This window comes from Pocillopora verrucosa, chromosome 1 (genome assembly GCF_036669915.1).
Source record: "Pocillopora verrucosa isolate sample1 chromosome 1, ASM3666991v2, whole genome shotgun sequence".
NCBI lineage: Eukaryota > Metazoa > Cnidaria > Anthozoa > Scleractinia > Pocilloporidae > Pocillopora > Pocillopora verrucosa.
The window spans coordinates 35,515,644-35,542,290 of record NC_089312.1 but is presented as its reverse complement, the minus strand read 5'-3'; the positions used below and the strand labels follow the sequence as shown (position 1 = coordinate 35,542,290).

At 39.7% G+C, this 26,647-nt stretch overlaps 3 protein-coding genes and 1 long non-coding RNA gene across 5 annotated transcripts in view; 1 reads left to right on the top strand and 3 right to left on the bottom strand.

Moving 5' to 3' along the window:
• Window positions 1–17,455, bottom strand: part of LOC136278161 (uncharacterized) — a 27,601-nt gene extending 10,146 nt beyond the window's left edge. The window contains exons 1-4 of the mRNA XM_066161548.1: window positions 17,326–17,455; window positions 16,569–16,620; window positions 1,048–1,367; window positions 160–314 (exon numbers count right to left, since the gene is read on the bottom strand). Coding sequence (XP_066017645.1) covers window positions 160–314; window positions 1,048–1,365 — 473 coding nt within the window. The 5' untranslated portion in view covers window positions 1,366–1,367; window positions 16,569–16,620; window positions 17,326–17,455. The remainder of the gene's footprint in view (window positions 1–159; window positions 315–1,047; window positions 1,368–16,568; window positions 16,621–17,325) is intronic.
• LOC136279377 (uncharacterized) lies at window positions 7,598–9,403 on the bottom strand. The gene has a single exon (XM_066163049.1). The coding sequence runs from the start codon at window positions 9,401–9,403 to the stop codon at window positions 7,598–7,600; it is 1,806 nt and encodes a 601-aa protein (XP_066019146.1).
• LOC136279374 (uncharacterized) lies at window positions 9,446–10,093 on the top strand. Its single transcript, XM_066163048.1, has one exon. It carries the CDS (start codon window positions 9,446–9,448, stop codon window positions 10,091–10,093), a length of 648 nt encoding a protein of 215 aa, XP_066019145.1.
• Window positions 17,456–23,036: 5,581 nt separating the features above from the next.
• Window positions 23,037–26,339, bottom strand: LOC136278198 (uncharacterized). 2 transcript variants are annotated; one of them, XR_010716242.1, is made up of 4 exons: window positions 25,529–26,339; window positions 24,857–24,944; window positions 23,399–23,464; window positions 23,037–23,163 (listed from the first exon to the last, which is right to left on the bottom strand). It is a non-coding gene; the product is annotated as an uncharacterized lncRNA (long non-coding RNA). The 2 variants fall into 2 exon arrangements; XR_010716241.1 differs by having other exon boundaries at window positions 24,857–26,339.
• Between the last annotated feature and the right edge of the window lie 308 nt (window positions 26,340–26,647).

Sequence of the window (26,647 nt, the reverse complement as noted above, 5' to 3'; positions counted from 1 at the left end):
ATGGTTTTTCTTATTATGAAAATCCATCTGCTGCCGGAAGCTTCAAATTTCAGGTTAAAAACTCGTTTCATACGGGCAAAAACAGCCTCTGAAAGCATAAGAAGAGGTCTTTACCTAAAAAAACTCGTTATTTAGGGTAAATATCACTGTTGGACGTACCTTGATGACTGTGATGATGACTTGAATGTCAGGCTGGCAACCATTTCGACTCCATACGTAACACTCCTTACGTAGTGAGTACCGAGTGAATGAAGAAATTCACCACTGCTAACGTCATCTCTAACCTTCAATGAACCTTCGATTGTCTCAACAAGCTAAGGGATTGACATGGTAAACGTCATTTATTTTGGCACATTCTCGAGTAATTGAAGTCCAAAGCTCATGACAATACAAGTGGCATCATCAATTTAGTTGTAGAGTAATATTTTTAAACTTGGAAAAGCTTTAGCTTTGCCCTTTACATCCTAACATCAATATGCATGCTCTCCATACTATTTTGGCACATCTTCGAGTATTTGATTAATTCTGAAGTCTGATCAACAATATTTGAATTAGTCTCAATACGCAATCCTTAGATGTTAGTCGCCAGATCTCCCTTTTTCTCTGGCTTATACTCAAACGTTTAGTTTTATTGAGAAAAAGCTGCATGATTATCTAGTCTTCATTCTCCCTGTCCATAAGGCTCATGTTCAAATACACTTCTCTGTAATTGAGACCGTTCTCCGTTATTATATATATTAAGTAGGTATACCACTAAGCAAACTGTTTTTCGTTTTAGAAATGAGGCGACGGCCTCTGTTAGGATTTTTCGTAGCTTCTTAGCGAAATCAAAGAAACCGCTTTTATGTTGGCTAGTAACAAATATTTAATCGACAGTATCACAATAGGACTAATGCAGCGACCATGAGCTAAGAGATTATTAGTCACTTAACCAAGGGCAAGGTTGGTTTGGTTATCAATATTTTTCATTGCAATCTTTAAAAGCTTTGGTATAGCTGAAGATTTACAAATGTCGGCATCGGGTTTTCAAGGAAAAATATACATTACCGTGGTACATTTCATGACGGCCAGAAGGTTCGTCCTTCCTTCTTGGACTTTGTTCTCTTTAATATATTGCCCTGCCCCTTCCACTTTCAGTAGATTGGCTTTGATTCGTAAGGACAGCTCACCAGATATGTCCAGTAAGTCATTGATATCTTTCTTGCTTTTTACCACTTGGTACTTAAAGGAGAATTTGTTGATGTTCATCGATTTAGGTGGTTTATCATTGCTTGACGGTAGGTCCGCGCATGCGCTCAATGTTTCATTATTAAATGTCCTCCCAAGGCACAAAGTAGGTGAAATGTGGGCTGGAATGTATATCATCTCTGGAAGATAAATGATTAAGTGCAATTTAACCATGTATTTTTTTCCTCGATTTCTACACTTCAGCTGGTATTTTTAGTCTTAATACAGAATCTGACATTGATATGTTCTGTAAATCAAAAAATGTTTCTTAGAAACAATTTGCAAGTGTTATTTCTTAGAAACAACTTGTTTCTAGGAAATAACACTTACATTTTGAGCAGTGACTGCTCAAGGTGTATGTTTATGAATGAACGACAGCCGAATTCACAGGAACATGAAGATTACTCGGAATGACAACGCCGTCAAACTCGACTGCTGTGACTGATGCAGCCTTCCACTCAACGCATCTAAAAGGATATCAGAGCAAGCCCTCAGTTGTTTACGCGAATGACGGACAATGTAATTTGCTTCACTGCGTTCACCGGAGATGGCCATGATAAGCTAGCCGCGATGGACCTCAGCATGATTGCAGTCGCTCTGACACCATCATGATTGGTATGAATTTTAACAGTTATGCCAGTTTGGTTATATTTTTCATCATTCCTGTTTTGATTTTAAACATCAAACTGTATGTATACTATCATAATATAAGTGTTAGCTGCGTTTGATTTTTATTACCGTACGCTTGCAATCTAACTGAGTGTGAAAACCTTCAAAACTCGGACAATCTATCTCGTTTTCTCTTTGAGGATTTTTGTCTCTGCTTACGCTATACTAACGTCGATTGAGGCGCTCAGCATTTTTACAAACCTTTGTTCGTTCTTCTGATGCTACTTGTCGGCTTGCTTGTTCCGAAATTTCACTTTCAATCAACGAAATAAAGGTAGAGAGTAGTCCGGGAAGTGGTCGAACATAGTACAATTTGGTAGATGGCGTGACAGGTTTAAGCTCAGCTTATCCTTCGTGGAGCCGAACAGGGGTCACTCACGGAGCACAGAGCAGGATACACCTCCTACTGGTGTGGTAAAAGCACAGGGGATCATCGGCTGTCCCCAGTAAGCTCCATGTTGAAGAACATGCTGGCCAGCAAGCTGATGAGCATCCCCGTGGGATACTTGGATTGCCTCATGTCCCTCTGCCTTGTCCTCCAGGGCAATCAATTCGCCACCATCATCAGTGTGTACGCTCCCATACTCATGGCAGACCCTGCGACCAAAGAGGCCTTCTACAGCGATGTAAGGTCCCTCCTCTAGAAAGTGGACAGCGGGGACAAGCTCATCATCATGGACGAAACCACACTGCATGGCCAGGAGTTCTGGGAAGCCATGGAGTCGGCAACTCCGTCACTGGGTGCATGCTTCTGGAGCTGTGTGCAGAACAGCGATTGATAATCACCAACTTCCTGTTCCAGCAGAAGGCCAAATTCAAGACGAACTGGCAACACCCACGCTCCAAACACAGGCACCCCTTACACACCAGAGTCATGGCCAGTGCCAACTGCAACACAGATCACAGGCTGGTTTAGACCAAAGTCTGGTTCAACATCAAGCGAAGCTTGACATCAACAGGCTACTATCGAGGAAAATTTAATTTAAAGGGGAGCTGCAGGCCAGATAAGAAAAGGAGGAACTGCCAATCCGGGTGACAGATCTCGAGCATCAGTGGTAGCAGCTGAGAACATTCTCCAGGAATTTGCTGAGAAAGTAGGCGGCCCCTCCACGAGAAAGCACAGGGACTGGTTTAACGAGATTGATGCCGAAATCCAAAAGCTTCTCCAGGCCAAACGTCCTGTCATATAAAGCTTCTCTCCAAGCTGGATGACCATGCTACCAAGACAGCATACAGGATAGTGTGCAGTGATGTGCAGTCAGGACTCAGAGAGATTCGGAACAAATGGTGGCTCGATCTGGCTGAAAAGATACAGTTCTACGCCGACATTGGTAGCTCCAAAGCCTTCTACGAAGCTTTGCGTGCTGTATACGGCCTAACGTACCAGGTCTAAGCTCCCCTGCGCTCGTCTGATGGCTCTGCAATATCGACTGATGGGGTCTCCACCCTCCATCGTTGGACAGAGCACTACTCCAGTCTCTTTGGAGACAGACGCTCCATTTGGGAGGCCTCCATTGAGAAAATCCCTCAGCAGAACGTAAAGCTAGAAAAAAGACAACCCACCTACAGAGGCAGAGATTAAGGTGGCCATTGCCTAGCTGCGGCCAGGCTGAGCTTCAGCTGTTTATGGAATCCCGGCAGAGGTGTACATAGCTGAGGGAGTCACTGTCGTTAAACGACTCATTACGCTGTTCACTTCCTGCTGGAGAGTGGAGAGGTACCACAGGACCTCAGAGATGCAGTCATTGTCTCCCTCTACAAGAATAAAGGAGACATATCTGACTGCTCCAGCTACAGAGGCATCACCCTCCTCTCCATAGTGGACAAGATACTGGCCAGGGTGCTCTTAGACCGGCTCATCCCTATTATCGCCAAGCAAAACCTCTCTAAGAGTCAGTGCAGCTACCGCGCCAACAGAAGCAATGTCGACATGATCTTTGTGCTACATCAGTTACAGGAGAAGTGCAGGTAACAGAAAATGAACCTGTATGTACCCTTCATTGATCTGACCAAGGCCTTCCACACGGCCAGCTAATGCGGCCTCTGGAAGATCCTTGGCAAACTACATTGCCCACTAAAGTTCCTCACCATCGTTCAGCAACTCCATAGAGGCCAGCAGGGTCAAATCAATCATAGCAGCAACCTGTCGGACCCCTTCCCCATCGGAAATGGCGTGAAAAAAGGCTGCGTGCTGGCACCTAAACTCTTTGCCATCTTCTTTGGCTTGATGCTGAGAGAGGCTAAGGAAGAACTGACCGAAGGCATCTACATCAGGTTCTGAACCGACGGAAGTGACTTCGATCTCTGTCGCCTCCTCGCCAGTATCAAGACGACCAAGGAGCTGATCCTTGAGCTGCCCTTTGCTGACGACTGTGTAATTTTGGCACACCCAGAGGACGCTTTCCAAACAGTGGTTGATCACTTCGATTCACAAAGGCTGCTCCAGCATTCGGTCTGACTATCAGCCTGAAGAAGACAGAGGTCCTTTACCAGAATTCCCCAAACGCAGTGTACAACCCACCCCAGATCACCGTCAACAGCCACCCACTCAACTCACTGGAGCAGTTTACATACCTCGGCAATATAATCTCCAATGACGCCTCTAATACCAAAGACGTGGACCACCGTCTCACCAAAGCCAGCAGCTCCTTTGGTCACCTCCAGCACAGAGTGTGGCAGAACCACTCACTTCACTTAATGACCAAAGTCAGAGTTTACGTGGCAGTCGTCATCAGCACTCTTCTGTATGCTGCGGAAACCTGGGTGCTGTACCGAAAGCACATACAGCTACTGGAACACTTCCGCCAGCCAGAGGTGCTTGCGCTCCATCATGGGAATACACTGGCAGGACTGCGTCACCAACGTCGAGGTTCTAGAATGGGCTGGACTGCTAAAATATCGAGGCTATGCTGCACATCGACACCCCCACTGAGTCCGCCATGTCTTGCGCATAAACGACACCAGGATGCCTAAATCTGTGTCTACACGGACCAGCTGAAGCGACAGCTTGCATAGGCTGGTGTGGATCACAAATACTGGCTGATTCGCTCCTGTGATTGAAGGGCTACTTTATGTTGAAGATTTCACCACTAACTGATTTTTGCGTACATGACCGTACATGGAATTTATTTGCACTTGTAGTAGTATAGTCAACTGAAAAATTAAATTAATATGACAAAGAAGGTTATTACACATGTCGATTTCGGTTGAAGCGACGGGAAAAATATTATACTTGCAATTTGTGTTCCATATGCGGCTAGTAAGCTTCGAAGTGCGATCTGTGGTGACACTTTTGAAATGTAAGTTGCGTAACGAACTTCTAGGTTTTTAAATAATTAGTCACCTGATCTATTTTTGCCGCGTTGCGCTAAGATAATTAAATATTCACAAAAAAAATGACAAACGGCTTGAGAAATGCAAATCACTCCGCCCCAGTGCGGAAATTAGGTCTAAATAATTAGTTCTAATTGAGCAACGACTATAATGGCTTAAGTGTTCAATGTTCAATAAAGAAGTGTCAGAAAATGGTGTTAGAGTCCATTTCTACTATCGACTAGCTTGAGTAATCCGCATTCAGTTCGTCTTGAGTGGCTATGAGACATAACTTGTGAATTGGTCTGTCATACTCTCCGTCTCTTGTCTTGATTCTCACTTTTCGGACAAGTCCGTCGTTTCCAGTATATGTGCCTACAATACGCGCCACTTTCCATTCACATCTTTTGTGTTTGGGGTCCAGCTCCAATACAAGATCACCGATCTGGATGTTATCTCGCACGCGAAACCACTTGTTCCTTGGTAACAAGTTTGGGGCGAAATACTTCATCCAGCTCCTCCAGAAATCAGCAACTCTGTTTTGGGTGCTCCTGAGTAATTCCATTCCCATCTGAGCTCGCAGCTAAATTTATCAGAGAGGACACTCTTTACCCCAGGAATATCCCAGTTCTGCGTGATTTCCTTTAGGTAGCCTTGGGCACCCACGAAATTTGTACCACGGTCTGACCAGCAAACATTAGGGTGTCTGCGTAGGCAGGCAAACCGTCGAAAGGCCATTAAGAATGCGTCTGAAGTTTTATCGGTGACCAGCTCAAGATGGATCGCACGTGATGTCATGCAAGCGAAGATGATCACTTGTGCCTCTTTCAGAGTTTTGCGACCGAGCTTGATCTGTACTGGCCCAAACATGTCCATAGCAGTGTTTGAGAATGCCGGGAAGCCAGCTGCTACTCTTAGGTCTGGAATCTGTCCCATGAGCTGGTTGAGAGGCCTTTTCCGTAAGTTTCTGCATATGACACACTTTGAGGTGACGGTCTTAGCCATTCTGCGGAGTCCAATGATCCAGAATCTTTTTCTGGCCTCGTGGATTAAACTCTTATAGCCACAATGCCCACGTCGTTCGTGGAGGTCACGCAGAAGCAAGATCACAAAGGGGTGGTCTTTTGGCAAGATGATAGGTTTTCTCAACTCTTCCGGGAGACATCTGACATCTTCAAGTCGACCATGCGCACGAAAAAAGCTATCTTCATCCTTCTTTGCTACCAGTTTCTTATCCAAGCTGTCTTCGTTGACGTGAAATTGACTCCACTTCTTCTTCAGAGGTGCGACGAAAGCCTTTATCGTGACTGGAACACTACGATAGTCTCTGCCAGCAAGTTTCCACCGTAGGAAGATGACCGCACCATTAGCCTGCTCACCACCATCGGAGAATCCGTGAATTTGAGGCACGCCCACTGCGTTGTTTGGTTTTAGCTTGCGGTCAAACTGAAATGACAGGAGATCATTTATGGCCTGGACATTCTCTAACCATGTTTGCTGAATACTCTCGGGAAGGATGTCGCCCCGGCTGTAACCTGAACTTCATAATCCTTGCAGGTCAATTCTGAACTTGATTGCGACGGGCAGCATAAGACCGATGGGGTCCCATAACTGACCAACAAGACCTAAACAGCGCCTCTTTGTCAGGACATCCAGTTCTCCGAGGTCATTCTTTTTGAAGGTGAACGTGTCTAGCTGTTTATCCCAGCTTAGGCCGAGAAGATCCGTGAACCGTTCACCGTTGGATTGGTCGATTTCTGCCTCATTGGAATGCCAAGTTTTGATCTGGAAGTTGCCTTTCACGAGGACAGCGTCGATGTGGCTGATAATCTGCTTTGCCTTGGTTACTGTTTCTCTGGAGCCACCGATGTCATCCACCTACACATGCTGTCGGAGTTCTGCGGCTTCCGGGAATTCTGCGTTCGAAAGCTTGGCTAGCGTGTTGATAGCGTTAGTTGCGACGTCAGGGGCCGGTTTATCACCAAAGTTCAGTCTTAGCCACTGGTAAACAGTTGGTTTGTCACGTGTGTTGCTCCTCCAAAGAAACCTGTGGTACACCTGATCCTCAGGATTTGGTTGAACATTTTACGAACGTCACCAGTGAACGCCACTTCGTCCCATCGTCATGCTGCCAGTACATCCAGAAGACTATTGATGAAGTTAGGTCCTTTCTCAAGGTAATCGTTGAGGGACAATCCATCATGACCTTTTGAAGATGAATCAAAGACTAGTCGAACTTTTGTAGTTCTTTCTGGTGTAAACACTGCTTGCAATGGGAGGTACCATTCGGGTTTATCATGAGCAATTTGTTCAGGTGGAATCATTGTGATAAAGTTCTGGTCTAACAACTTTTGCACTTCCTCTTTTACGACCTCGAAGCAACCCTTTTTCATAAACCCCCTTTCAGCGGAGAGCATCCTTTCAGAGCGATGTCGTAGTTGCTTTGTTTTGGAGGCCCTCCTTCTTTCCAGGGCATCTTCACTTGTATTCTCCCGTCGACCAAGGTAGTTGAAGCTGCGAGGGACTTCACGAACTTGCTCTCACGTAACACGTTTTCAGTGCAAGTACAGAGTTTGGTTGGTTTGACTCCAAGGAGGTCTTGGTGCAGAAGTTTCTTGATATCTTCCTCGACACTCACTTTCCCTACTTCTATTGACTGAATTTCAGATAGAGTGGAGCCGCTTGACTCGAACTGTCCCAGAACGTACCATCCAAAACAGTTTCTTTTCCCGATGGGCTCTCCAGGTTCTCCGGACACTGTGTGAATATCAATGAAGGCCTCTACGAAGTCTGTGCCAATAAGGAGACCTATGGCACCACCCGAGAGATGTATTTTATCGGAAACGTTCTTCAAATGGCTGTATTGTCTCACTGACTCCTTAGAAATTGTTTTGGCACTACTGCAAGGTCTAGTTACGGTATACACTTGAAGGGTCTTCGTAATATCTTCGTCAGAGGGCGAGGCAACCGTGACATCGATTATCTCAGAAGGTTCGCTTTTCTTCTTTCCACCCGCCAGATTCATAGTGAGACGTGTTGCTGCTCCATTTAAGCCAAGTCGACCAGCTGCACTTTTGGAGAGTAGGCTTGTGTTAGACCCGGAGTCCAACATGGCGAGAACTTCGATAAAGTTTCCATTTTGGTCCATGACTTTAACTTTTTGCACAGGGCAAAGTCCAGTAACAGGTTTCAACTTGCTTTTCTGGTACACAGCATTCCCCTGGATGTTACCATTCGATGTAGGTGTGGGCCCTTGGAACTGACTTTGAAACGGTGGTGCTTTGGGATTCAAACTTGTGTTAGTTTCTCCAGTCTTCTCATTATGTAGGCACCGGTGATGGTTTTTTCTACATTTGTCGCAGGTTGATCCGTCTGGTTTCTTGCAATCGTTTGTGTGATGCGCTCTCAGACACTTGCGACATCGCCAATGTTGCTTTACAACCTCCCACCTTTGATTGACTGTTAGAATCTGAAACTTAGGACATGCAGCCAGGTGATGTTTGGTCTTACAGCCAAGAGGACATGTTTCATCGTCAGAATCCTCGCTGTTAGCGGCGTTATTTTCAGTCTTTTTGGGACTTTTGTCTCGGCAAATTTCGTTTCTTTCCACTGTGTTGGTGTTCGCTTTCCCTCGGGAACGAATACTCGCTTCTTGATGTAACCAGGTGATTAGATTGCTCACGGTTTCTCCTTTTCCTTCTCTTTTCATTTCTCTACCAAAATCTGAATTGTCACTTGGATCGAGTTTGGACAGAAGCTGGGGCATGAGGAACGGCGCTTCAACTGACTCCAGCACAGGACACCCAATATTATCTTCCATGTCACTTACATAACAGGCTATTGTCGTAGCGAAATGCGTTAGGGACTTAGAATCTCGTTTTACTGCTTTAAGATTATTAATCTCGGTGTGCAGTTCGTCCATTAGTTTTCGTCTGTCTGCGAACTCTGTATCCAAAATGATCCACGCGCTGTCAATGGTTTTACAAGTTTTTACTTGGTCGGTCCAGAACGATCCTTTCGGCATTGCATTTCGAAAACGTTGCAATTGTTCATCTTTATCCTGACCGTATTTCTTCATCCAATGGCTGAACTCCTTTTTCCACGTGGCATAGGTTCTGCGAGTTCCGTCCCATACTGGTACAGGTAGTCGTTGTAAACTTGAGTTTGACGGTTTTGATCCGATGTTATCGGCCATTTTCTGCACCGCCGACGTCTACAGCTATTAGAGTTCGGAGTAATGGAAGGATTTGAATGGAAGTTCTCATCAGCAGATGCCCCCTGGCAAAACGGTGTATCGGAAGCACTTATTAAATCCGTGAAAAAAGCAATCACATTAGCTATTGGTGAAAGCGTTCTAACCTTCTCCGAGTTACAAACCATTTGTTACGAAGCGGCAAATCTTGTAAATGAACGACCAATCGGTAGACATCCTACATCAACAGATGATACCTATCTTTGTCCCAATGACCTCCTCCTTGGTAGCGCAACATCAAGAGTACCAAGTGGACCTTTCAAAGAGCCGTCCAACATCAAACAGCGCTTTGAACTTGTACAACAACTAACTGACTCATTTTGGCGGAAATGGACTCGAGACTACTTTCCAAGCTTATTAGTCCAACAAAAATGGCACACGGCCCAGAGAAACCTTGAAATTGATGACATTGTTCTTATCCAAGATTCTAACGCGAAAAGAGGACAATGGAAACTTGGGAAAATATCAAAAGTTTACAAAGGGGAAGACGGGAAGGTCAGACGAGCCCTCGTCGAATACAAAAATCCCAAGCCTGGCGAAAAAGTGACCGAATACAAAGGGAAAGGCTTTACAACTATCGAACGGCCAGTTAACAAGCTGGTAACTATCCTACCTGCATCAGAAGACAAATGAACTATCTCAAAACATTTTGGCAATAATAACTCTGAACTATTATGTGTAATTCTGAAATGATTTTTACCGAAAACTTTAAACAGTCTATAATTGCCGGCGGGGAGTGTATTGCGCAAAATTCTAATTTCTTTGCGCATTATAATTTGATGACGTAACAGATATAATTGTTAAGATTTTCTATCGCTGGACAGTGTTATGGACACCTAGAACCAATGGGTAAATATTTACCTTGATTTCTTTTGATATTATCGATATGAACTGAAACTAATTTGTTAACGCATTACTTTACAGATTTCGAATCTCCGATCCATATCAATGGATTTTGTCATAACCTTCATCCGTTATTTATTGTAATAAAATATCGAGGTTTGGAACCTTTGGTACATTAATGTCCTAACACACCGTCACAATGGACGACATTGATAATGTTAGCGCTTCCAGAGTTGTCGCATTGTTAGAATTTTCTGAGGAGTTTTGTTCCTTTTGATATGCAGCAAACTTTAAAGTGATTTGAAGGAAATCAGCTTTGGTTTTGTCTCCAGCTTTCTTTGTTGCTAACACGAGTTCGTCTTCTGGGCCAGTGCCTTCGTCGACCAGTCTATCCAGAATTGTTTCCTGCTGTTTCTTGATCAGCCTGTACTTGGTTTCTACTAAACTGAATGCTGCTTCAAGTGTTTTTAGTCCCGGTTTTACGGAGAAAATTGTTTAGAATTCTTCCATTAATTCGTAAAAGAGTTTGACGGCATTGTCCAGTTTTCCCGCGAGAGTTTTCACGTCTACCTTCGGCGGCATTGTGAGCGGAATTTAAATGCGAAGCTTGGCGATATGGAGAGTTTATATTCTGATTTTGGAAAAAATTCAGCTCTGCAGCGATGTTAAATGGGTGATTCACCGCGAAATGTGGCCAATTCCGACATTTGTTTTGACACCACGAATCACGATGGATGCCGCCTACTTTTCGAAGGCAACACCTAGCTATTTGTTGAAGTTATCATGGATTTCACTAATTAGGTCATTAGAAAAATTCTGAAGTGAGCCATGAAGCCGGGCTGCAAAGCGGGTAAGCTGTATTTATGACGAAATCTGCTCCAGTGGTTCGATTTTGGTGTAGGCGAAAAAATCGCCAATGCTCGTACATGTGCTGGTTCAAACGGTCATAACTTTTGAAAAATCGAAAACGTATGGGGGTTTTTGCATATTTTTACCTATAAAGGTCTAAACTTAACGGCTGTGTAGGATAGAATCGTCAACCAGGTCCCAAATCCCAAAACTTAACGTCTAAATAAAGGTTATTTACGGCCATGGGCCGATGGCGATTTCTAGTGGTCAGAATATGCTAAAATTCGCCTTTTCAAATACATTGAAAGGGCAAATTCTAACTTTCTTGGCAAACTAGAAAGGTTTTTAAGCAATCTGATATAAATTCTGTGGCTTAACTATGCGAATCAAATATTTTACAATGTTACAAAATATGCCCATTTTTCAATTTTCGAGACGTTGCGACTGTCCCTACGGACTGGAAAATAATTATGGCCCCTAATGCAGTCAGAAAATTATTTCGAATCAAACCAAATCTAATTTAGTTCTTTCCTAGGTAAAGTCTCTCTGTTGACAGAGTTTCAGGAAAAATTATTTTTGACGCAAAATTGACCGGGTGGAAATAAGAGAGACAGCCTCTTAAGAACAACTGTCAGCATGCATCAGACAAACAGCGGCAAGTCACCCAAAATTTGCTTTCACTTCTACTTTCATATATTGTAGCCCAATATGTCCTTGTAATTGTGGTGTAGTTTTTTTGTGAAAATATATTTTAGTTTTCGAGAAATGATATTTTCGTTCGACCGCTCAAATATGCAAATTTTCACCGTGAATATTACCCGAGTTGTGTGACCTCATGTAACGAATATACTTGACCTTCGGTATTTCTGTCAACACAATCATTTGTTTTATCATCTAAACTTAACCCCTGTCATTATTGAAGCTGACAAAGTAATATTTGTTTTTTGGTGAATATTTTTGTCCGACATACTTTTCTTATGTCGAAAAGTAGCATTAAAACAAAGACAGTTTTAACAGTGACTGATATGACAGAATCTATTGAGCTTCAAGCTTTTAAAAGACAAAATGATAGTTATAAAGTTACTGTAAAAATTTCCTTGCGTATTTGTGTTGTTCTATCTTGAGACGAACTCAAAGTCCGGCAAAATTTACTTGGCTAGCGACTATGAAATGTATATGATGTTCCTACTTGTCGCCACTGTCTACTGGCATAAATCACTACAATTTGTGAGAAAAATCTAACATAACACTCTTACCTTGTTTATTTATGATTTTATCAGCTGTTTCGATGATCACGTTATGCCTTACCACATTCTAGCCAGATTTGAGTTCTAGTTCATATAGTTTCTCCATCTTATTTTATTTCATAGGTACTGAGATTTACCCACAAAAATCGTAGTGAATAAAATTCGTACTGATTCTAAATGTAGCCAATCAGGAGTACGAACGACAAAATTTCACCGTGAAAAATTATCGTTCGTCCAATCAGCAACGCGAACGACGAAATTTCACTAATGATGAATGAAAGCTTCTGTTTACTCAGTTGAAGAATTCATTTTAGAACACGAAAACAAAAATACCGCTCAAAAAACTGAAAGAGATGTAAGATTGCTTGAAAGATTTTTGAAAACGAAGGACGAAGACAGGAAAATTGAAGATATTCTAGCGGTTGAGTTGAATGAATTCATTAGCAAATTTATTATCTACGTACGCACTAAAGATGGCAACGAGTACGAGCCGACTTCGCTTCGAAGTTTAATGGCCAGCTTCGAACGACATTTGAAGAAAAAGGGCTATTCTGCCAGCATAATCAACGACTTGGTCTTTGAGAAAACCAGAAAAGTTCTTCAATCCAAGCAAAAGCAGCTAAAGAAGCAAGGAACAGGGAATAAACCGAAAGCATCGGTAGCTTTGACAACCGAAGAGTTAAAGATATTGTACGAGAAGGGTTTGCTCGTTGGCATGGCTTCCTTTATTATAATATTAATAGACATTGAACTTGATTGATATCTGATGAACACAGGTAAGCTTAAGTGTTATGAACTTTATGCACTTTTATTAACTTGTTGTTGAGAAATTTTTAAACTACTTTTTACGCTTTTCATCGCCCCATTTGTGCTATTTGTCTACCAAAGACAACACGAAAAAATCTCAGCACCTATGAAATAAACACATTACAGCTTGGAAAATGCTTTGTACGATTTTCATTCACTCGTTGATACGTATCAGAAAACGAACGAGTGAGCGCAGCGAACGAGTGAGTTTTCTGATACAACACAACTCGTGAATAAAAATCGTACGCGCGCATTTTCCATGAAGTAATCTCTATATATCGGTTACATGACAAGCGTGACACGTATAAATTCAAAGATGAGTCAACCTCCGAAATACCAAGAGACGGGTTTTTTTCCTCTTTGCTTGATATCTGGAAAAATCTTTCAGGAATTACTGCATTAAGAAAACTAAAATATCCCAATCCATCGATAATTCCTTTGCCGGCGGAAGTCAAAGAACGGTTACAAAAGTCAATTTGATTGCCAAGCTACATACTGATTTGTTGATTTGGCTCTGTTGCAAAAGTGTCTCATCTTACATGAGACTTACCTAATCATTCTAAACAGCATATGGCAGTTTGCGGCCTTTCCTTACATCTAGGCAGTTCGGAAAGCCGTAAAACACTAGAACAAAAATTTATATTCCAAATCGGCACCCTTAATCCCCACGGAATCAACGAGAGCTTTTTATTCAACTAATTTATTCCTGTTTTCTCGTCACCATATTCCCACCAATGGCGTAGCTCCACTTTCTGCGTATAAATCCACACACAACCCACAATTCCTCTAATCACTCTGACGAAGGGCTAACGCTCGAAACGTCAGCTTTTTTACCCTTTACGGGGGCTAATTTACGTTTTCAACCCAGTTGTTAACACTAAATTACCTGCTTTATTCTCCCACCGACGCAGCACCACAGTTTCTTTAGAAACTTACCCCTTTATTCATTCTGAAATGACTCGTTTCGAAAAAAATTTTACTCTGGTATCATGTGGCAACCGGTATAAACTCGTTCTTGAACAAAACTCATTCTGATATCATGTAAAAGGCCCCTAAAAGTTTTTATTCCCAGAGCATCACGCTTTGCTCAGTCTCCTGTCTGAATACTATAAATTACAATAGCGTTGAAGCTACAACCCGCTTTTAACTGCTTCGCTGCCACTGAAACAACGATTAGTCACCGCAAAAAGTACTTATTCTAATATTTTTAATTCAGGATAAATATTCATCAGTGTCGGGAGCAATTATTGCGTGACTAACTTAAAATATAAATGGGGGAGTGGAAACACAACGCAAAACCAGGGCTTCTGTCAAAAAGTAATACCCAGGCGCAATATAATAATCGAAACAGCTAATAAAATCATAAATAAACAAGGTAAGAGTGTTACGTTAGATTTTCTTACAAATTGTGGCGAGTTATGCCAGTAAACGGTAGTGACAATTAGGCACACCATGTACATTTCATAATCGCTAGCAAGTAAATTTTGCCATACTTTGAGTTCGCCTCAAGAAAGAACAACAAAAATACACAAGTAAAATTTTTACAGTACCTTTATAACCATCCTTTTGTCTTTTGAAAGCTTGAAGCTCAATAGATTCTGTCATATCGGTCATTGTTAAAACTATCTTTGTTTTGATGCTACTTTTAGACATAAGAAAAGTATGTCGGACAAAAATATTCACCAAAAAAATAAATATTACTTTTCCAGCTTCAATAATGACAGGGGATTAAGTTTAGATGATAAAACAAAGGATTATGTTGACAGAAATACCGGAGGTCAAGTATATTCGTTACATGAGGTCACACAACTCGGGTAATATTCACGGTGAAAATTTGCATATTTGAGCGGTCGAACGAAAAAAATAATTTCTCGAAAACTAAAATATATTTTCACAAAAAATACAACATAATTATTAGGACATATTGGGCTACAAAATATGAAAGTAGGAGTGAAATCGAATTTCAAATTTGTTCGATGGATGCTGACATCCTCTCTTAAGAACGTTAATGAGTAGTTACTCAAATAGAACTGAATTTTCGTCGTGAAAATTCTCAATCAACCGATGCTGCAAATGGTACTGATATTCGTCGAGTGATGGTGGCCTTTTTGCTCCAGAGTGTACTAGTGTAACGATATCGTTGTGATCTGTTCTGTTGTTATTACTTCCGGTCCACATTTTGGTCACCTCTACCATATCAACGGAACTTTAAGGCCATGCTTTGCGGTATTATACTTGTGATCGTGAGAGTGAAACGGTGAAGATGCACTTGAATAAACTGTTTTTCACTGTTCTTCTTATTAGCGTTTAGTGACAAACTCATAAACAAATAATAAACGGGTTATACGAATTCACTCTAATTTGTAGTTAGATATTTTTATTATTTATTTTCAGTCGATTCACGTCCATCTGGCAAATAGATTAAATGTGCATCCTCTTAATATGTGGTGTTGATCGTGTAGCATTAAGCTACAGTCCACAACGTTAACCTTTTCATTGCCTTTGATCGACTGATGCCAACGTCATACGTTATCTAGAACCAAGCCTTTTAATGCTTGGGCTGTTTAATGAACTCGGGAGCTTGTTTGAGGGATTTTAGATCATTGACTTCAAGGCAACCAATTCTATCATTAAATGACATTCAGAAAAAGTTTAAAAAAACTGCAGCAATCTAAGTTACGATGTTGCTTACAAAGCCAGTTGTGATAGTCTCTGCTTACTTCGCTATGGTATAATTTCCCTATTCATCCAATTACGTTGGTTTGGAACCATGTTTCTGGAGCAGTACTACTCACAAATAACTCAATTTTCATTCTCGAAACCAATGTAAACTGAGGTATTCTTTCCTGAAAAGTTTCCTCAAAACTGAAACTACACAAACACCCACACCGAGATGTCATCAAATATTTATTTACCTCAGGGGCACGAGAGAGTTCAGGTTCAGAGTCCAGTTCTGCTTCAGAAAGTCAGAATATTGTATTCCTACATTATTACACGATTGTTTTAAATGCTGACTGATCCTAAATTCTCCTCTTTGAAACTCTTGCTGTATAAAGCTACATAAAGAATTGTTTCTGATCTAATGTATTCAGCAGAGGAAGCCATCTCCGACAGAAATAATAGGAAGTGCTTTTATACCTATGGGCCTAAATTTACTGAACGTGTATGAAAACCATGTTCTAAGAAAACACCCAGGTTAGCACTGGGATTAGTTCACAAAACATATCAAAAGTCCTTTCTCAAGACACTCTCTAATACGGAAAGAGAAACAACCAGGTTATTATCGATTGCTTGCGTTTTAGTTTAATATGTCTCAGACTTCTTTAGTTATAATACCAAAGCATGGTAAATTTTGTACTCACCGAGTGGACAGTGACTTAGCAGTTTCCCAATAGCCAGATACAGCTAAAAAATCTGAAAGTAAAGTGAAAGGTTGGTTCATGAGCAGCGATCATGGAAACTCGGCCTATGATGATAACCCGATCGACAGCATGGCGATGTCATCATTTAACATTTTTCTAACCATGGCCGGTTTTCACAAAAATCCATAATCTAAAACTAAAAGAGCTATTTCAGTTTTAACTCCGAGCGACGAAAGACCTCCTTTGCATTAACCCTTTGAAAAGGTTTCAGCACCGTGGGGTTCTCCATTTTGAAAAAATAAAGCCATATCTAATTTCGTAATTTTTATGTAACTCGACACTGGCGGCCCGGAAAACTGAAACGTATGTAAAATATGATTCTATCTTGTAATATTTTGTTCCCGAAGCGTTTGAAACATTTGAAAATGTATTTATATGAATGTTTACAAGTTCACAGTGGATAACTTATCCCTTTAGTCGCTAAACAAGATAACAAATGGCCGTTCCCTCATGGCCGCCAAGTTGGTGCCCGTCGGAAAGGCAGCAACATGGCGTCCCCATACTAGGTTCTATAGATTAAATTTATGACAGACATTTGGGCGAATAACTCATCAGCGGAAAACCCTACAGCCCTGAAACTTACGCGAATCGTTTATCAATCAATAGTCTACATCAGGTCATCCTCTTGGCGTATGGCGTTCAATAGTTTGATCAGTCATATTTCGATTGCGTGATAGTGAAGAGCAAAGGTACTCACCGAGGACTTCGACGAAGTTACTTATATATTAAGACCATAGATTTCAACCTTCGCCGGTAAAATCCATCCGTGAGTTTGGTGGAGGGCGATTTAGCGTTGCGCAGCTTTATTATTCCTATTAACATAAAATCTCTTGGACAAGGGAGCGGTCCGGATAACAGAGATCACGTGTCAGAAACTTTGAATGGCACATGTCATAGAATCACTTCGAGGCTCGTTTCTTTAATCGAGGCTCGTTTCTTTAATCGAGGCTCGGGGTATCGAGGAAAGAAAGAACGGAAGAAAGGAAGGAAGGATCGCACTAAGCAACAAACGCATAGGGGCGTAATGTACATATTCCAGAGGGCCCAGGGTCCCGGAAGGGTTTTTCGATGTGGGTAGAATCTACTGAGCAAATAAGTGCAGGCGCATTGATTGCTCAGCGATTGAACAAACCTGAGGGAAGAACAGTTGCTTTGGGCGCTTCTGTGCTATCATGCCAAAAGAAACCACAAACAAGTTGTGAACGGGAGATGAATGGATGAAATGCGAGAAAGCAGAGGATGATTTTCGTTTCTTGGTTTCCAAAAGTTTTACCCTTCGAAAATGGAGTGTACATCGCAGGTACAAAGAGGTTAATCTTATATTATTTACTGTATTCAACTGTTTTAAGTATTTGTATTACGCTTAATATCGGTTAATGCGGAGCAAAGGAAAATGTGATACGAACATACAAGCGAAGGGGATAAGAGTCTTAAATTCAGTCTGATAAACAGGTAAGAAATTAAATTGCTAAATTGATTTCAAGGTATGTGTGGTTAATTTTCAGCGAGCTTAACACCCTTAAGTCTCAATTTGAACAGTTTCCTTAAAATGAGTTTTTTTATTGAAAAAAAAATACATCAAAATCTCCAAGAGAGAGGACAGTCCTTTACACGAGGAGCGTAATTATCTCTTCATACGAGAAACAGTAATAGTTGACGCAAGTAAACCAGGCCATACTGCATGCGCAACATTAACTTTTAATTTCAAATCATAACTAGCTACTACATAACACTAACAACATATACATCAGTTACTGAATTTTTTGGATTCCATGCTTATTGGTCATCATCAAAAATATAAACAAGTATTAAATCATAGCCACAAATGTGTACATATAAATATTGTGTAATGTACTTCTCACTTTGCTTAATGTTCAGTGCAAGGCGAGAATAAAGCCAATTAGGGTCCCTACTCCATTTAATCACCGCGCTCTCACCCATGGACACTTATTCCACACCTTTCAGTAAAGTAAACATGGCCACGAGTAAGGTGTAGAGTTTCATACAAGCTTAAATTTTTGCTCTCTTTTGGAAGTCTTTGATATTGCATGTGCAGCATTAACTTTTATTTTCAAATCATAACTAGTTCCCCATAACACTAACAACATGTACATCAGTGACTAAATTTTTTGGTTTCAATGCTTATTGATCATTATCAAAATATATAAAAGTTTTAACTTGTTGCCATAAAATTTGTATATTATCTGTATATTATACTTCTAAATGTTCTTATTGTTCAGTGCAAAGCAAGAATTAAGACAAAGGGTCCCTGCTCTCTTCAATCACTGGGCTATCACCCGAGGAAGCTAATTCCACCCTTTCAATAAAGTAGGCATGGCCGCAAGTAAGGTATTGAGTTTCATACAAGCTTAAATTTTAGTACTCTTTTGAAAGTCTTCCAAATGTTCTTATTCCAATCTATGATCTCTTTCATGGGCATGTGAAATAAAGTTATCTTTGAATAATTATTTACTTTAAAAGGTTTTATTTTCTTAGTCTATTTCCATAATACGTTCTAGCCATTAATATATGCAAAATTAAAACAATATTGAATTGTAATCATTACAAAAAGTTTGAATTTGTCAGTATGGCTGTAAAAATTTACTGTGGTTATTCTCAAGCATAATGCTACAGATAAAATGAAACTTCCTTTTTTTGGACTAAAGATAGAGTTATGAATCATATCTGACTGTAAAATTGTTTTGACTGAGAGGTTTAATCTAACACATTGATTTAACAAATAGAACTCCTTAGGATATAACCCTTTTTACAATGTGCACATTTCTTGTGTTACACATAACCATACATGCCATTTAAAAGAAATGTGTTATTATATTCAATTGTTAAGAGGCACTTGTATCAGGCTTAATATTTGTTGATGCAGAGCAAAGGAAAATTTGATAAGACCCATAAAAGTGGAGGGTATAAGAGTCTTAAATTAAGTGTCATAAACATTTAAGGAACTGAAGTGCTCCTTTGACTACATGGTATGTGTGGTAAATTTTCAGTGAGCTTAACACCCTTAAGTTTCAATGTGAGCAGTTTCCTTAAAATAAGATTTTTTCTTAAAAAAGAAACAGCAGTAACAAAACCTCCTAGAGAGAGGACAAAGTCCTTCAGATGAGGAGCATATATCACTACATACGAGAAACAATAATAGTTGATACAAGTAAACCAGGCCATACTGCGTGTGCAACATCACATCGGCAGAAATATTGGACAAGATGGCTACCGTGCTTGCGCGTTTCGTCCATAATGGCGTCCAAATAATATAAGAAACTGTATGGAAATTTGTAAAATTTCTAAAATATAACAATCAGGAGCTCATGGTCCCGTCTGCTCTCGATCGAGACATATTCAGTACTGATTCTGCTATTCATCAAACTTCACAGGGACTCGATAAATAAAAACCACTTACTTCCCGAGCCAGTTCTTTTGTCATTGATTATTGACCTAGGTCGCCATACAGTTCTTCAAAATCCGTCGTTCTCCATCCCAAACACTCGCCTATTACAGGAAAGTGCATCAATAAAGTCAACTGCTCTCGATCGAATTGACTGCTACAGAGTTCGAAGCGTCCAAATATCCTGTAAAATTGCCATTTCCTCCCATCAAAAAAGTTCCCAACGCGCCAGAATATCCCATATTTTTCATGTTGAGTAAATGACGAGACGCCATGTTGAAAACTATGACTGAAATAGTTAAACACGAGCAACGCTGATCTTCGAATCGTCGGCCATATTTGTTCATCTTCATACAGGGAAATAAATTAGTTCTCGGTCCTTTTCGGAATAAAAATATGCCAGGCATTGAATGCAAATTAAATTAAAGCAAATCAAAATTCTGACATCATGTCATCGCTCTGCCTCGAAAAATCCCAAAGATTTACTTGCAGGTCTTCTTTTCTTTTTCTTTTCATCAAATAGAAGATCTGCGGTGCTCAAATTGTATAAATCATGATACGAAATACTCTTCTTTGCAGATCGAGCCGTGATCGCCGGCATATTGAATTCTCTTGATATTCTATTGTTCCGGAGTGTAATACGATATACCGCTGATAATTGTTAGCGGGCTCGAAATGTCCTTGATTTCTGGCGATGACTTTTAATTTCAAATCATAATTAGTACTGCATAACACTAACAACATATACATCAGTTCCCGAGTATTTAAAAATCCAAAGGTAAACAAAAGCAAAGGTGTGGCTGACTAGGGTCCTTTCAAAGTCTTTTTTATTAACAATCTGGATCATTGTCCTTTTTCCTATTCCTTTTAAGTTTACTTTGTTCCTTCTCCTATTCTTCTCTATCTTCTTCTTCTTCTCTATCTTCTTCTTCTTCTTCTTCTTCTTCTTCTTCCAGTTTAAATGGGGGCCTAAGCAAATAGGACCTGTAGGAAATGTCTATAATCCATGGTCTCTGTGGCAATAACATCCAGTGGCGCATTTTTTTTGGTAGAGTATGATCATTCTGTGTAACCTGATTAATTTTTTTCAGCATAATGAACTTTGTGATGTAAGACTGCCATTGCCTTATGATAACCACCAGAGCTCTGACGATATATAATTATGACATAATCCCATAAAATGCAATAGAATGCCAGTGAATCAACTACTGTCAGGGATGGCCATGTTTACCAATGCTACAATCAAGATCCTTTCTGGTATGTTTAATAATGAGTATTATACTATTAGCTATATGCCTCTCACCTGCTTGTGCAAGAACAATTCCAGATGTACCTGGGAGTGATTCGTGAAATGAAATGAAAAAAAAAGGGAAGTATGCCACCCACAGGAGTTGCATGTAACTTACTTTTAACAACTAGCAACTTAACCATAGCTTAAGTTAAAGATCACCAAAAGTTAAACAAGACTGGCTTCAACTCCCACTTCCCTTAAGAACATGATCATTATAATAAAGAGAGAGTATGATAAATTTAAATTGAAAAAAGATAGATACTAAGCTTTTACTGTTGAGGCTCACAAAAAGCCTTGTCCCCTGGGACCTGTCTGTCTGTCCCAAAGGGATATGTGTGATTCAAGTCAAAGTCGTTTTTTCTGCCAGGAATTATTATCTATAGAACATGACAATGCAACATGCTATTTGTAAGGTTTTAATAACAAAGCATAGTTCTAATAATTTTTCATGGCATTTTAATCTGCACTGCTTCCCTTACCTCATTTCTATTTCTTGTGTTTGGATCTTCATCTGTTGATATGATATATGATCACTGTTGATTTTTCTGGCATTTAAAGGCAGTTTCTTGTGAAATTTGTAAAGAAACATGTTTTCTTTGTATTTAGGAACATTGCTGAGTCTTCATCTTTGTCTCAATTTCAGCTTACTTGTGTTATCTTTGAGCAATGTACGTTACCTGCAATTTTCTTTTTGGATTGTGTTAACCCTTGTCAAGACTGGGTATGCTTTTCTTGCATGGTCATAATGTACTTCATCATGATCTCAGTTACATGTCTTTATGCTTTGCTTCCTTTTTTCCAGTATCATGGGATGGTCATTTCATTTTAATTTTTATTTTATTTATTTTTACCGTGAGCTGAAAAAGGTAGAATTACGTACATGCTTTACTGGATTGATTTTATTTATTTATTTCATTATTAATTCTACAATATTTGAGACAATAAATAAATAAATAAATAAATCTTCCCACAGTGATTTAATCTCAGCCTCATCCTCACTAAAATAAAAACAACATGTTGACAGCATCGGAGACAAGGTTTAATACTTAAATTCCACAGTTGAAGGTATTTAACAGGGTGGCTATCATCAAACAAAGATCCTCATTCCCTTCTTGACTTTTTCATAAGGGTTTTAGCTTTCCGAAAGCAATGAATGAGGAATTGTGATGAAGCAGATGTTGACAGAAGTTGTCGCCCATGGACTGATGTTGTATTGTGGACTGTGAATGCAAGAAGTCTCGCATGCTACCCCTCCCCACTAAGTAAAACTCAAAATTAATTTTGATGAAGCTCAGAAATTCATGTGGAAAGAAATAAAATGTTTGTATGGTTTAGTAAAAATTAATAACCTCAAATCACATTTCTGAACATCTAAAAATGCAACTTGAATCGAGAAGCCGAGATGTTCACACCTAGGGGACCTGTAGCGGGTTCAATTCAACATACCCTGTGACCACACAGATCAGGGTATTAGAGGCAGTCATATTGTTAAGCCATGCATTTGCATTCGTCTTCAGTTGGTATAAAGTAATCATTGCTCTATCATTGTGCTTGTCCTTGGAAGCTGTTCAACATACAGTCCACACATCAATCATAGCGATCAAGATAGTCTCACTAGGACTTTTTTCAAGCCTCAATATTTCGGTCTAGACTTGAGGCTTGCTTGAACAAAAACAGCTATACCAATCTGGTCAGTACAAAATGCAGACTGCAGAATGGGTACAGAATGCTGGCTAGAGGACACCGTCTGTCTGATGACCTCTGCCTATCCCACCTCCAGGCCACACAACCTTTTTTCTACTTCCCAGCATGTCAAATGCACAAGTTTTCTTATCACACAACTGCCAAAAAATTAAAAAAATTATTCCAAAAGTCTTGAAAGTACACATAAACCAAATTCAACTGTACCTATATTCAGCAAGTCCAAGAAATCAATGCAAACTTAAGCCATAGCATGAATAAGCTGGCTCCAAGAGCCCTTTGATTTCCTTTTTGTAACAGACAATCATGCTATGATTGATATCATTGATATGGGCATTATTTTTGCAATATAAATCTTTGAAAAATTATATTTACCAATTTCTTCTTTTCATCCTCTATTGCCTTCTGCAATGCAATCTCCTGCTCCCTCTTTTTGTTTCCCTGTTGGAAACAATAAATAGCCTGTTGTTACCATAAATTTGTTAGTAAATTGATAAGCCTCCCTTTCTATGTCAAATACTTGTAATTGACTATGTGTCACAGCTAATACCCCTGTGTCAGTATGGTAGTTACTAAAACAAGGAATGACCTAAAATGACCTAAAATGACCTTGAATGATTTCTAAAATGACTTAAAACGACCTAAACTAACCTCAAGTGATTTCTAAAATGTACTAGAATGACCTACAATGACCTTGAGTTTGTGGCACCAACAAAATCTGGATTGGATTGGATCAGACCGGATCAGATGATGGATTGGGTCTTGGACCAGATCACGGATCGGGTCATGGAGCAGATCATGTAAACTAAAGTTAGAAATTTTGCATGACAAGCCTAAATAAAGTCTGCGTGACAAAATAGAGTGCAGGCCCCTCTGGGAGTTTTTTTCCCCTAAAAACCCCATGTAGTCTCTTTCACGGCTGTGTCAAGGAGTGTTGTGTTAAGTGCCACCATGGATAAAGGCAAGCAAGAGGTATGTATTATTTCATTATTAAGTTAAGAAAAATACGACACAATCCATAGTTGCTTAGGGTCCTTGAGCTTCTTCCATTGCTGGCACGTGAGGCACACTGGAAGACATAGTTCACAAACTGATTAACCTAAGTGCTCCACATTTCAAGGTCAAAGTCTCGGTTGCTATTCAAGAATCATGACTGCTTAATTACCACCCAGATTGAAGAAAAACCGGAAAAAATTTGGAAAACCAAAAACCAAATACTAAATCATGTAAAATCAGCAACCTGAAATGAACAATCTGTTCCAGTCTGGTCTGATCCAGATTTTGTTGATGCCACATTGTCCACATCACTCCAGGTCACATTAGGCTATTTAAGGTCATTTCAGAAATTACTCAAGGTCAGTTTAGGTCATTTTAGGTCTTTCCTTGTTTTAGTAACTACCATGTTAGAACTGCCCTCTTTTGAATTTCTTTTGAATTCATGCTTACTGGCAGGAGGCTGGTGAAAATGGAAAGATCAACAAAAAACATCATTGCAATTTTGATTGATTTTCACTGTCCACCTCCTCCCTCGTAATTAAATTCTAGGTGAGATAAATCATTCTTTGCCACTTGTGAATCTCATCAGTATTCACTTTGATTTGGTACAAGGAGTATACATCTGCCGGGATAATCAAAACATATTATGCAAATTATACAGATATATCCAGGTTTTTAGAATAGGAAGTTGTAAACAAGACATTATTTAACATAACAGCTTAGTATCTGATGCTATATATGTTTCTGGAAATTTTCTGTAAAATGGTAAGGTTGCCAATGAGGACCAAGTTGGAAATATTTCTACCTTTATCATATCAAATATAAAAGACCTCTTACCATTCCCTGGTGAATGCATCCACAGCATCAGCTGCCCTTTCCACAGCATCCACCACATCTTCCTCTCTTGCTAATTTTAGGTTGTCTCCTTGTCATAAGAGTCAAAAGTAAAACAATTTTGTTTTCAGCCATCTTTAATTATATTAACCTATGATGTTTACTTTTAAAAAGCAGCCAACATATCAAATTTACACAGAGATCCTTTTTGTATGGAAAAATTTATACTAGGTTAAACTGTGGTTTGAAGGTAATGTACTAGTGTCTGATAATGGCATGGGAAATTATATATGTTTGCAAGTTTACCTGAACATTAAATGAAAGATTGTGTTTAAATTAACATAAGACACGAGGTAATTAAGGGAAGTTTTTTAACCCTTTAACTCCCACAAGTGATTAGCATATAACTTCTCCCTACCATATCCATACATTATCCAGCAAACAGATCATGAGAATACTCAAACTCATCAGGTAGAAGTTATTATCTTGACCTTACACCAAATCCTCATAACTAATTTACATGGAAATGTGTAGCAGCTTGAGAGGAGAATTAACAATCAGATCTTGGAAGTTACATTATTTATACAATTATTATACAAAATTCCCTCAGTTACTATATACTGACCTTTGAAATTAATTTTTTTTTGATGCTATATACATTCAAAAAACACTCACCACAAAAATGCTCTATGAGTATAGGCCAAGAACCCTTGTGAAATGGGTTTTGGAATTCCTGAGAATAAGAGGTGTGAATTTTCACGGCAAATTCGGACTGGGAATTCCCAACTATAACAACTCTGGTTCTAAAAACCAAGAAATTCCCAGAAATTCCTAGAAATTCCTAGGAGTTCCAACTCAGAGCACCCATGACTTTCCCTGAAAAGCCGTAAATCTAAAAAAATTCCTAAAATTTCTGGGAATTTTCAGGAATTTCTAAGAATGTTTAAGAATTACTAGGAATTTTAAGCAAAAATTTGAGGCTACTAAAAAAGGGCTGAATACATTATTTTGTTTTTACCAAGGAGGGCTTCTTTATGTGATAAGGTTTGTTTGATCACAGTTTGTATTATGAATCCTGAATGTTCCCAAACGTGACTAAAGTAATCTTGAAACCTTACTGATAGATTTATTTCATTGTAAAGCATAAGCTTAAGAAACTGTGGCATGCAAGTGACCGATTAGATTCTCAGAATTATTCGAGTTTAAGTTGCGCCGAGCGTTATGTAAGCTTAATTCAAGCCGTTATATTTACTCTTTGATAAGATTTCGATCACGTAACGAATATCGCAATTTGTGCTCACCACAAACTTTCAAAATCGTAGCTTTATAAATGGCCACTCGACCCTTGTTTGGGTAAAATTTCCGCACAGCCCCATACTATTGTAAAACAAATCTGTTTTCCCAATGGCAATCTATTGTTTTTGTCATTGTTTTCTCTATCCAAGAACTGAATGCATAATGTAGTATGGGGCTGTGCGGAAATTTTACCCTTGTTTGTACCAGTCAATATGTCAACTGCTGTCCCTTCTTTTAACTCCACGGCGCCAACGACTTTCTTTTCATTTACAACACTCACGCTGTTCTCGTTTTCCCATCGAACTGCCATAAAACCTATCTTTAGAAATGTTCTATTAAGCAAAACAGTTAGGAAAGAAATAACTTGACACATAAGCGATCAAACGTTGAAAAGTACATTCAAAGATGAGCGCCAAATGGAGTCTTCTTTGTTTCTGATCAAGGGCATAATCACGTGATCTTTTTAGGACTTGTCATTGGCTAGCATAGTGAATCCCC